General features: G+C 41.8%; 2 protein-coding genes and 1 non-coding gene across 4 annotated transcripts in view; 1 reads left to right on the top strand and 2 right to left on the bottom strand.

Annotated features, from left to right (window-relative positions):
• The window catches only part of LOC131467054 (E3 ubiquitin-protein ligase DTX1-like), a 30436-nt gene extending 28070 nt beyond the window's left edge, over nt 1-2366 (bottom strand). Inside the window, exons 1-2 of one of the 2 annotated variants that reach the window (XM_058640766.1) lie at nt 2062-2366; nt 235-461 (exon numbers count right to left, since the gene is read on the bottom strand). In XM_058640766.1, the coding sequence (XP_058496749.1) occupies nt 235-445 (211 nt within the window). In that variant the 5' untranslated portion in view covers nt 446-461; nt 2062-2366. Of the gene's footprint in view, nt 1-234; nt 462-725; nt 1225-2061 lie in introns of those variants that run through there. The other variant, XM_058640765.1, reaches the window with a different exon arrangement.
• A 489-nt stretch (nt 2367-2855) lies between these two features.
• Nucleotides 2856-2928, top strand: trnat-ugu (transfer RNA threonine (anticodon UGU)). Its single transcript has one exon. It is a non-coding gene; the product is annotated as a tRNA-Thr (tRNA).
• Nucleotides 2929-4345: 1417 nt separating this feature from the next.
• LOC131467101 (E3 ubiquitin/ISG15 ligase TRIM25-like) lies at nt 4346-6363 on the bottom strand. The gene has a single exon (XM_058640827.1). It carries the CDS (start codon nt 5754-5756, stop codon nt 4929-4931), a length of 828 nt encoding a protein of 275 aa, XP_058496810.1. The 5' UTR covers nt 5757-6363; the 3' UTR covers nt 4346-4928.
• Nucleotides 6364-11884: the final 5521 nt, after the last annotated feature.

Raw genomic sequence — 11884 nt, forward strand, 5'->3', positions numbered from 1 at the left:
AGACAACAGTAGATCCTCAAATTAGCAACTCTATCAATCTGTAATCAAATTGTGACCCAAGGAATCCTTGTCTTGACTTGTCTCAATGCCATGATACATGTTCACTGTTCACAGCACATCAGTTCACTTCCATGTGAATAAAAACAAACAAAAAAACAACAACACAAATGTCACACAAAAAGGGACATACATTAATAAGGACATCCTCCCCACTCTCCCCTCCAAGGTCCTTACCTGTGTCCTGTCTGAACTGGTGCATGGACTGGAGGTCTATGATATAGGGCGAGAGTCGGGTGTCCACCTGGCCGAGGACGACACTCCCTCCGCGGGGGTCGCTGCTCCGTATGGCCGCCTCTATCTGGTGGGACACGGTGGGGCTGTAGGGCCGCCACCGGCCGTGCTCGTTCAGCCATTCCCACACCACCACGGCGGAGGCCATAAGCATGTTGTTACTGTTGGCCCTGGAGAGAGAAATGAAGACATAACACAGGGAAACTGTTAGCTGTTCGCTAGCAGCGGCGTTACGGCGCGAGACAGGGAGGGAAAGCGAAGCAGCAGCCGCCGCCGCACAGCTCACAGGCTGCTGTTAGTACACAACAACAACAACACAACAACACAACAACAACACGCCCTTTTATCTCCCTAACGTGTATTTTACACGGTGTAACAGCCTCGTGTAATAACAGGCCGACTGTTCCCCAGAAAGCTAGAGTTTAGTAGCTTACATTGAGCCGAGGCTGAGCTAACGCCCGGAGAGAGCGACACATTCTTCCGCGGAGATCCGATCACCTCGCATGGTCAACGGACAGAAGGAAACGACGGTGTCCGCTCCTCGTCCTCCTTCCCTTTGTTATAACACCGTAGCACCGCGGTCACAACAAGACCAACAAAGCGGCCTTTTAAGAATGTGGCCACTGTTATTTCTGCGGCTCCTTTCTCCCGGGCAGACCGGACAGCTTCTCCCGTGAGTCGTAAATATCTCCAGCGGCGGCCTGGTTCGCTAGCCGGACCCAACCATGGTGGAGGAAGAAGCCTAAAAGCCTCGTTCAAACACGAACTCGTTGGCGGCTACGTCTTCAGGAGCAGGAATTAAACATCTATGGCGTTAGCTGCCACACCAGGCGGTTAGTTAGTTAGATAGTGCCAGTGCAGTGTGTGTGTGTGTTTGGGGCGTAGTTGAGAAAGTGTTGGCTTCTATCGGCGCAAACTCAGCAGGAACGAATCCACGATCCACACACAGCAGAACAGGTTCGACTGCTCCGCTTCCCAGGTTCAGTGAACACAACACAGACACGGGGAGGGAAAGACTCCCTGTGACTCAAATCAAAATGGAAAACTCACTCATTTCTTATTAAATGCGAACAAGTGCTAAAGGTTTAATGCAGTGTGACGTTGACAGTGGCCCTGCAGTGACGTAGAAGATGCAGGCCATTGCCTGGGCCCCCCCAAACTGAGAGGCAGCCCCTGAAGCTGCACAAATGTTGGCTAAAGGTGGCTCTGGAGCAGGGGTCTCCATCTCAAATGACCTGGGGGCCACATGAGCTTCACATGTGCTCAGGAGGGGGCCAGTTAAGTGAAAAAATCCAACTGTGTGGGAAGAACCAACTGTTTGGTAGGGGGTGGGTGATAGGAGCACAAAACGCACAATAGTTCACATAATTCCATATATAGAACGATATATATATTACTGGACATTCTATTGTGAAAATGTCTGTCCCGGACAAATGTCTCATGGGAAATTGAGCCTGGACGTTGTTGTAAAAATGGCTTTAGTCCACAGAATCCCCCTTTAAATGAAATGCTAACAACAGCTAGTTTGTCAGAACAGACTGGCTTCTGTAGAAACTGCATGCAAATAAATAGGCTTTTGTTTTCGTATGTCGGGCCCCCAGGACTTTTTAAACTGGGGCCCCAAAGTCTCTTGAAACCCTTCTACACACACACACACACACACACACACACACGGGGTTTTGAATACAAACGAGTGTAACTAACAAACTGCATTTGGGTGAATTGTGATGATTTAAGTTATTATTAATGTGTTTAAAAGTGCTAACCCACCTGATAGTGTGAAGGTCTGGGTCCCCTCTCCTCGCCCAAGCTTCTCTGGAACAAAACTCAGGACCGTCTACCCTTTCGGCTCCACCATGGCTCTTCGTGTGTCCCCCTCAACCCCAAGTGAAAGAAACAAAACCCCGCTCTTTGACGTTAGTATCTGTAACAAACAGAGGAGAACCAGAAAAAGGAACAAACACGTCCACAACGAGGACAACTACACTCCGCCACCGCCATGTTGCTCGTATCCTTGAGTGTCACCACACAAAAGGTGGAGTGAGTCGGTGTGTGTGGGAACCGATCTCTCAGCGACAGGGAGCACAACATCCCCCCAGGACTCTTTCCCCTTTTCCACGCCCAGAAATCCCCATGGTAACCGGTAGAAACAGGGGCTGCAAAATCCACGAATGTTTCTAACACGTCTTTGCTTTATGTGTCATAGAGGTGTCCCCACGGTGCATGTCTGAGTTAAGCAGTAAAATTAAAAGTTCATTAAAACGACCCTAAAAGTCTCTAGCAGTAACCTCCTGAAGATCGTCTTCCTGCAAGTCAATCACATCTTTCTTTGTACATGGTTGCATGCTGCCATCTAGTGGACAAACGGGGTATTCTATAATCTATTCCATTTCAGTCCACGCTCGTACTTCATTCACTGTGAGCTACATAAACCTGCGCAGGAAACATGTGAGTAACACAATGTTGTCACCGTAGTATTGACATTTAAATATACTACGAACAAAAACATGTCTTAGTTTGTGTGCGTTTTATAAGCAATTTTGAACTCACGTAGAAACACGCAGGGCTCCATAGCTCAGGGGTTAGAGCACTGGTCTTGTAAACCAGGGGTCGCGAGTTCAAATCTCGCTGGGGCCTGCGATTGCTTTTCAATTTTCGTTGCTTAAATGTGTGCGTGAGAAATATTGTTTTCAAGTAACTAGTAACAATTTGACAAGAGTGAAATGTGCAACATTGTTAGAAAACTGAAAAATCTGAATTATAAATCATGATATGTATACTGTCTGATTTCATGCACAATTTTACAGACACTTTTTAGTAAAATGCACACACACTGTTTGTATATGTATACCAAGTCAGACTTTGATCCAGTATTCTTGTAGACCATGTCCTCTGCCACGTAGAGACAAACAACCATTCACTCTCACACCTACGGCCAGTTGTAGAGTGTCCAATTGACCTAATCCTCATATTACATGTTTTTGGACTGTGTGAGGAAGCCAGAGAACCAGGAGAAAACCCACGCACACACAGGGAGAAATAGTAAAGCGAGCAAACTTTGATTATTATAATAAACTACATGTCCGTGAACATTTTTAAAATCCATTACAAATATACTAAATACTCAATATAGCATTGTAAAAATAACATGTATCAAAATGAATTTTTATAACGAACGCTTTAATATCGCAGCTTTCTCAGCAGCTGTCACTGTGTTACTCCCGTCATACATCACATATTTGTTTCAATAAAAAAAACCTGGGACAAACAGCGCCCTCTGCTGGCCAGGAATAATAACTGCCAGTACAATCATTTTCTATTAAAGGCATGTCATACAGAAGAAGGTGTCATCAGTTGCCGGTCCATCACAGAAACACATACGGACAAACAACCATTCTCACTCACACCTGTGTCCACTTTTCTGCTGCATTGTCTTCATAACAGATATCAAACTGATGACATCCTCTTCTTGATTATAGCTGAAGTAAATGTTGTTCTCGGTCACAGGAAAAATGCATTTAACACAAGGTATCCCAGTTTCATGGGCCCCCACGGTGGGACCTGAGAAGCTTCCTGTGTCTCTGCAGAAGACACCAACTCTGCATTCAGGACGTTTGAGTGACTGCTTGCCTGTTTATTTTGAGTGTATTTATTTCTTATATTTTATTGTTTATTTATGCCTTCATTTGGTTTTATAGTTATATTACAGTTTGTTTTGTGTAGGTGTCTTTATGCCTACATTGATTTGTGTGTGCTGGACTTTTTGTTAAACCTTTCCATTGTTGTAATATTCACGTTTATTTTTGGCAATATTTACTTGTGTTTTTGTATCACAACTTTATTCTACACAAGACACATATTATCAGAACTTTAACTATGTGGATATTCTTTGGGTGGGTGAACTAGTGGAGGTGGAACCCCCGATGTCTGTATCGAGGCAGCTACGTCGACTCATGCACTCTTAGTAAAACTAAACTTAACTCAAAACTAATTTTACCAGCTGACTCGCTAGCTGAAGTTAGCCAACAGGCTAATGTGTTGACAGGGATTTTTTCACTATTTTGGTGTAAAGTTTCACTTTGGCCTCACATCGAATCAGTAAATCTGTTTTCAACCACACAACGACTTTGTTTTACACAATAAAGCATCAGATTTCATCGTTTTTTTTTTTCAAATAGTCAAATGTTTTATGTGAATTTCCTTCTTTACAAAGTCGGAAAAACAATATCTTTGATAAAGAAAAGTCTCTGGTTGTGACAGGAAGACACAATCGAGCATTGTACTATGGAGGAAATGACATCATAAGAAATAAAAGCAAGAAAGAATGAATAAATACATAATTCAATAAATGAAGAAATAAAAGAATAAATGACATACAGAAATACTGAATTAAATAAATATCAATGTGTTTCTTAATGGTTGATTTTTCTTTCTTTATTTAGTCTTTTATTTATTTATTCATTCATTAATTTCTGTATTTATTCTTTCTTTCTTTCTTTCTTTCTTTCTTTCTTCCATATATAGTACACAGTGAGGCTGCTGATGATCCATGGTCGTGGGTGTAAAGTCGCCTTTATCTCAGTGACATGACTCACTTCTGCTGCTTCACATCAGAGCTTCTCTTGTCTAGAAATGGTTCAGCTTGTTGAAGATCTTCTCTTTGTCCTCCACGGCTTTATCAGCAGAGGGAACGTCCGCCTCCACCACCTCCTCTGTTTGAGCACCTTCACATCGTCCTCTCTGTCCTGGAGCTCCGGCTGGATTTCTTGTTGATTCAGCTCAAGCTTTCTCTGCCTCTCCATCATTTCTGCCACAGCTGAGATGATGTTGTGACCTTTGTGTTCGTCCACAGAGCAGAGATAACAGATAAACAGCTGATCTGTGCGGCAGAACATCTTCATCACCTTATTGTGATACGAGCAGATGTTCTCCTGGAGCTTCTTGGAGGGCTCCACCAGCTGGTGTTTCATATATGGAGAGGATTCATAATGGAGCTGGAGGTGTTTCTCGCAGACAGAAGCCACACAATTCAAACACGTCTTGAGAGCTTTCAGTTTCCTCTCCATGCAGACATCACAGGCCACATCTTCAGGTCCAGCATAGCAGTCTTCAGCAAGAGTATCTTCGAGTGCAGGCTTCAGCTTCTTTACTAAAGCTGCTAACATGATGCTTTTCATCAGTTTAGACCTTCGTCTGAAGGTCTGTCTGCACAGAGGGCAGCTGTAGATCATCCTGTCATCCTCTGTGTCCCAGAAGGCTTTAATACATTTCATACAGTAGCTGTGTCCACAGGGAATCGTCACTGAATTCTTCAGTAGCTCAAGACAGATTGGACAGCAGATAATTTCCCAATCCAGCTGATCTCCTGTCAGCTCAATTTCCTGTCCCTGAGATCTTCTTCTTCTTCTTCTTCTTCTTCTTCTTCGGAGTTTTCCAACAATTGACCTCCATAACGTACACAGCATTGCCTCAGCCGTCTTCTGTCTTCGTCTGGTTAATTAGTCATGGTTTTTAAAGGCAATCATTGTAGACTGAGCGGTGTGATTCTGCCCTCCATATTTAAATGTTCTTAATCACAGTTTGAAGTCCTTATCATGTTCTTCTTCTCATAATAATAACTATAATAATAATAATAATAATAATTTTGAGCAGGCTGTAACGCTCCCCTCTACAGTTTCTTCAGTTCTTAATCACAGTTCAATGTTCTATAATCCACAGTTCAAAGTTCTAATCTGCAGTTCAAAGTTCTTCAAAGTTCCTCACAGTCTCTACTGCTCCACATCAGAAGATCAAGAACGTCGAGCTGTGCAGGGCAGCATTACACCCTTCAGTGTACAGCCTTCATCATCATTGTCATCGTCACGACACCTTCCTCTTTCTTCTAATTCTTCTTCTGCCTTCCACAGTTTGAAGCTCTAAATCACATTTCAAAGTGCTTCATTTTTCTTCTAATAATTTTGGTAACACTGTCCACCACAGTTTGATTATTATTCTATTATTTTTTTTTTATCACAGTTCAAAGTTCTCCCTCATTCCTTAATCCTTCAGGATTGTCCTCAGTCCCCCTGCATCCCAGTTACAGCCAGAGCAACTGAACAGTTGGAACTTCTTTGCTAATATTGACTTCTGATTCAAAGGAATCAAAGCGCTTCAAAAAATAGACTAGACTAGAATAGAATGACAGCATCTCCAACTATTATTTACTGTTTTCTTTATGGGTGACTCAGCATTCCATTTTTATCATCATCATCATCATCATCATCATTATTATTATTATAATATCGTCGCCCGAAAGCTATTTCTTTTGCCGCCATCTCCTCGTCCATTTACCAATGGATTGCTTGCATGCTTCCAATTCATTTTGAGATTATACTATAAATCAATTCAATACTTAATTTAATATCAGTAAGATAGTCGAAAATAAACGGGGCTTTAACATTCCAAACCGTACCGTACTGTGTTAAACGGAACCATGCCATGATGGAAACGGTTTGGAGCGCTAAAGCTGTTGTTTAGGCTCGCGGTTCCACTAAGAACAGAACCTTTACTTGGTAGGTGTGGTGACTGTTGTGGTATAGCTCCACCCATACCGTACCTTACTCTGGTAACCCAAGGGAAAGATACCAAAAAAAGAAACAGTTTTCCTAATGGAAAAAAACCAAAACTGAACCGAACTGAACACAGAGCTGCAGCTGTGACGTCACTGAACACAAGAGCCTTGAAAAGACAGTCTCTAAGTGGAGAAGACTTGTAACATCATTTAATAAACAGTGCCACATATATTGTAACTTCCTGTTTTCACATACTACCTGAGGGACACACTCTGGTTCAATCATCTAACCAAAGTGACACACTTCTGTCCAGCTAAGAAGATATAAAATGTCTTATCTGTAGGTCAGGAGCGCAGTGATGATGGTTAGCTATAGGAACAAAGAGAACAGGACCTTAATCTCTTTTTAAAGTTTGGAAATAAACACTGGAGAAGGTCTAATATGGTGACGCTACTAGGGTGTATATATATATATATATATATATATATACATATCTTTTTTTTAAATATGTATTATTTTTCTTTATATGTACATTTATATAGTATTTGTTTTTTAATACTATTTCTTATTTACTTTTTGCTAGTATTTTTGAGTGGACATCAAAGTAAGCCTTTCATTGTACAGGGAAACGTGTTTCTTTACTGTGCATTTGACAATAAACACTTGAATCTTGAATCTATTAAAGTGGTGGTAGAACTGAAAAAGAACTGGAACTAAAATAATTATTTAAAAGTGGAAAATTCAAACTGGGGTCTCCTGAGTGAGAGTTAGGAGCCTTACCCCTCGTCACTTTCTTTTACTTGAAGCAAAGCAAAGTAGTTCACAAACATCCAGGTCTTAGTACATCCAAAAGTAGAAATCAAAAAGAGTTAAAACAGAGAAAACAGAGTTTTGAAGCTAAACAGGAGTAAAAACAGACTTCGGCTCAGTAGCCAGATAACAAAAACCAACCTTGTGTCAAATCAAGACTGAGCAGGTTTATAAAGAGTTAGTCTAAACCAGGCTCAGGTGAACACAATGAATCAATCAGTGACGTAAAGCAGACATGTGACTGGCGAACATGCACACTGAGGACCCCACATGGACAAAACAAAGTGTTGTGAAGGCTGAAAAACGTTTGTATTATTGTACTGACGTTTATCCACAAGGACCTGACATTTTAGGAGCCCTAAAACAAGTGTATACAACCAAAGTTTGGGATGTCATAGCGCCACCTCTCAGTTATGTTCCCTTGCATTCGCTTTCACCATCTTCATCATTGTTGTAGTCTTTTTCTTCTTGTGTTTGCACCATATTTGGTTTATTTAACAGCGCCACATACAGGCCTGGCATAGATATTACAGTCTGTTTGCATGTTTTTTATTGTACAGGAAAGGTTGTGTTTCTCTGTGTTTCTCAGCGCCTTATAGAGAGAGGCTTTGCTTTGGCTTACAGCAGGAACATTTATGCAGCTGTCAAGACCGACTACCCTTCACACAGCATAAGCTTAGTGCTCACACTCCCGTTGTATCAGTGGTATCTCAGAACACAGAACTTGACTGTGTTGGAAATGTGATCAAAACCCCAAAAGCTGTAAAGGTCATGCACTCGTCTTCTTCAAACCTCAACAATTCTATACAAACACTGGCTGAGGGTCAGTTGTTTATGGTCATACTGACCTACAGAGGTCACGATCAATGTCATATTTTTCAAAATACACTAACATGAGGAAAAGGTCATTTCAAAGCTGGAGGAATCATTGAACTCTGCTCTACTGAACACACGTTGACTCGGAGTCACCACATGAGTTGAAACATGTGTCTGTCATTGTGCAATGTAACGTGTTACATGAACATCTGTGATCAAGACCAGCTGGGGCAGCACACTGTGGTCAGAAACTCGCCATTTCAAATGTAGCACAGGCCAATGTTTGGGATTCTCTTGTTTCAATGGTATCGTCCACGTTTGGAGGCAAAATGTGTTTTCAGTAGTGAGATCAAAGTAGATGCAGTTATTGTTTTCTTTTTTTTAGCTCTGGCTCTTTGATGATAAATAGATTCTGATTTATTCACTTCAATTTGATACAGCTTGACTGTTAACATGGTCCGTGACCGTGTGCCAGCGAGGTGATATAGTATATAAGTATAATTTAGTATATAATACTAAATGTTTGCTAAGACGTTCAGTTGTAATATTATTGTAATCATTTTTGATGTGTTCATCGTTGACTTTGAAATTCTGTGAAATATGATCATGAATGTCTTCATTTGGGATATCGTGATGGAGCATTGTGTCATCATTCTAAGCTCATGTTGTCCACTCTTGACCACACGAGACACTCACTGGCCTTCAGGACATTTGAGTTTGACGGAGTTCGACCTTTGACGTGTGTCGGAGCTCATCGTTGACTCACAACTGGACCTGAAGATTCCTTGAAGACGTTCCAGCTCCATTTGTAAAGTTGCTTCATGCTGAATTTAACACCTCCCTCACTCCCACACTCCCACACACACACACACACACACACACACACGCACACACAGTAGCATTGCAGTCAGTGGAAAAGTACTGAACCAAACACACGGCAGCCCTCATCGTTGCCATCGGCAGCCACACACAAAGCCACGGTGAGCTGTAGAGTGTATTGTTTGAGTTACAGTGGAGTTGCAGCTTTGGGGGAGGGTTTTCAGGCCTGCAGTGCTGCTCTATAGCCAAGGTCAGTGCTGATGTATTTTCACAGATATTAACGTGAAACGGACATAAAAACTCTGTCAACTCTGTTGAATAGAGGACAAAACTTGTGAATAATCTGTTGTGAATCTGATTTTTACCCGGAGTTTTAGGGCAATAAGCACATTTTAAATAACTCTAATACATGACAATACCATTTCCTCAACCACTTTAGGTCCAGTGTGTAGAATACAGGTCAAATTTTTTTTTAAGAAAAATCAAGGCAGATATTGATTTGGAAAACAATTAGTCTTAATATTCTGTATAAATCTGTAGTAAATTGGATTAAAGCTTTAAAGAGCATGAAACTGGCCTGATATAAGCCATGGGTAATTGGGTAATTGTGAGTTGTTAAAAGTTTTTCTCACAGGATTATAATGAGAAGATTGCATCGGGTGTCACTTCTCAAATGACCTGTGTTACATTTCAGACCAGCTGCTGGACAGTGGGGCGGTCACTGGGTCAGGATCTGAGATGAGGACTAAAGCAAAGCACAAATGGAAAAATACAATAGTAATAAAGTCTTGGAGATGAGTTTTAATGTAATTAACAAGGCGGCGCAGGGAGGAAGTGCATCAAACACTGAGACACATTTATCATTTACTGTAAACTACAGCTTATGTTTGAACTGAGCTCCAGTTGAATGAAATAAGAACTCGTTGAATTCTTGTTAAACTAGATGATCTTCTTTGTACGCTGTACTGTGCTTCAGTCACAAAGGAAATCCAGGTCGTCCTCTGCACACACTCGTCTGGCAAATTAGACTTGGCAAGTTTATGTCAAATACCAATGACACTTAATGACACGTTGAAAGGCCATTCAGCAAAAACACATCATACAAAAATAACAGTCAAACCCAAATGATCCTCACGCCTCCACCACGTGTTGCACGACATGGTTCCAGCTCCTCTCGCCTCGCCGCTGCACGGTTTGGTTGTGTTTCCATCCCAATACAGTACCTCCTCAACGTGGGCGGAGTCTGTATGGTAGTGTATTGCATTACACAAATATACACAAAGCTGTGCATTGAATCATTAGAAACAGTTAGAATCAGACTCTGACTGTAATACCATACCATGATGAGGTGTGGTGAGGTGAAGTGAGGTGATGTGAGGTGTGGTGAAGTGAAGCATGTCACGCTAAAAAAGAGGGTTGAATAAAGCCTTGAGTGCAAAGACAGAAGAAACATCTGAACGTGTGTCTCTGGGACACCATACACCAGTTAGACTGTGAGCAGAAGTATAGTTCGATAAAGAAGAGCTTGTTTGGATCAAGAGCATGACGATGAAGTCAGAGCGTGCTCCCATTCAAAGCAGGAATATTTGATGTCTCCTTCGCTGAATGACTCCAATCTCCAGAGATGTTACAGAGTTCTACAGTGAACTCAGACTCTGCCTTTGAGCAAGGTAAAGGAGACTGACAACACCCACAAACACAAACAAACAAAAACACCTGAACACAGTCACGTAGTCACGCTGGATCTGTTAATGTGCACCAGTGCAAGTACACAGGTACAGCTCTTTTTTTATACACTGCTTTGTTACACCTGTTCCAACGTCTGTTACATGGCGGAAAGTAAGAGCCTGAAAATCACAACCCGACCCGACACCGGCCCGAGGGTCTTTAAGCCCGAACCCGATCCAGCCTGACATACATTATCCCATTGATCCAAGCACGGTGTTTTATTTGCAGCAGGTGCTGCTGCTGCTGCTGCTGCTGCTGCTGCTGTTGCTGCTGTTGCTGATGTCACTCACTTAGCATATGATCTACTCAACATGATACATAATAATGTAATGTAAAGAGAAAATAGGCCACATGCCCAACACTGATGGTGTGATGCACAGTTCTTAAAGCAAAGGCCAAGACCTGTTTTTTTCAGATAACAATCAGGTGCATTAACACCAGCACTTGTAAGTGGTCAGGTGTGATAGGATCGCATTTCGATCCCAGAAAATGGATTTTAAAAACACCTCAGGAGTAAAGGGAGTGCTTGAGTGCGTCATCGCTCTCCAAAAAAAACACTTGCATGGTTATCAGTGTTGATCCTTTGATTTGATCTAAAGTAAGCAAAACAAAAAGTGCTTTCATGCAGCTCAGGAACCTGACCACACTCGTCCTCAAACCACATGTGATCACAAGTTTACATTCTCAACGTGTTTTCACACAGAACTCACATTTAATCCATAAGAAAAACAGTTTAACAGTTGATCCACAACAAGTGTTGACACTGGTGTGATGCCTGAGTCATTCATGGCTTCAAAAGCAGCGCTTTCTTTATAAAAACAGAACGATATAATGTTTATCACACAGCTTCCAGGTGCTGTTGCTTTTGT

This window comes from Solea solea, chromosome 10, assembly GCF_958295425.1.
Source record: "Solea solea chromosome 10, fSolSol10.1, whole genome shotgun sequence".
NCBI lineage: Eukaryota > Metazoa > Chordata > Actinopteri > Pleuronectiformes > Soleidae > Solea > Solea solea.

Coding starts and splice junctions, on each gene's coding strand:
- LOC131467101 (XM_058640827.1), bottom strand. CDS start 5,756: ATGCTGTGTACGTTATGGAGGTCAATTGTTGGAAAACTCCGAAGAAGA.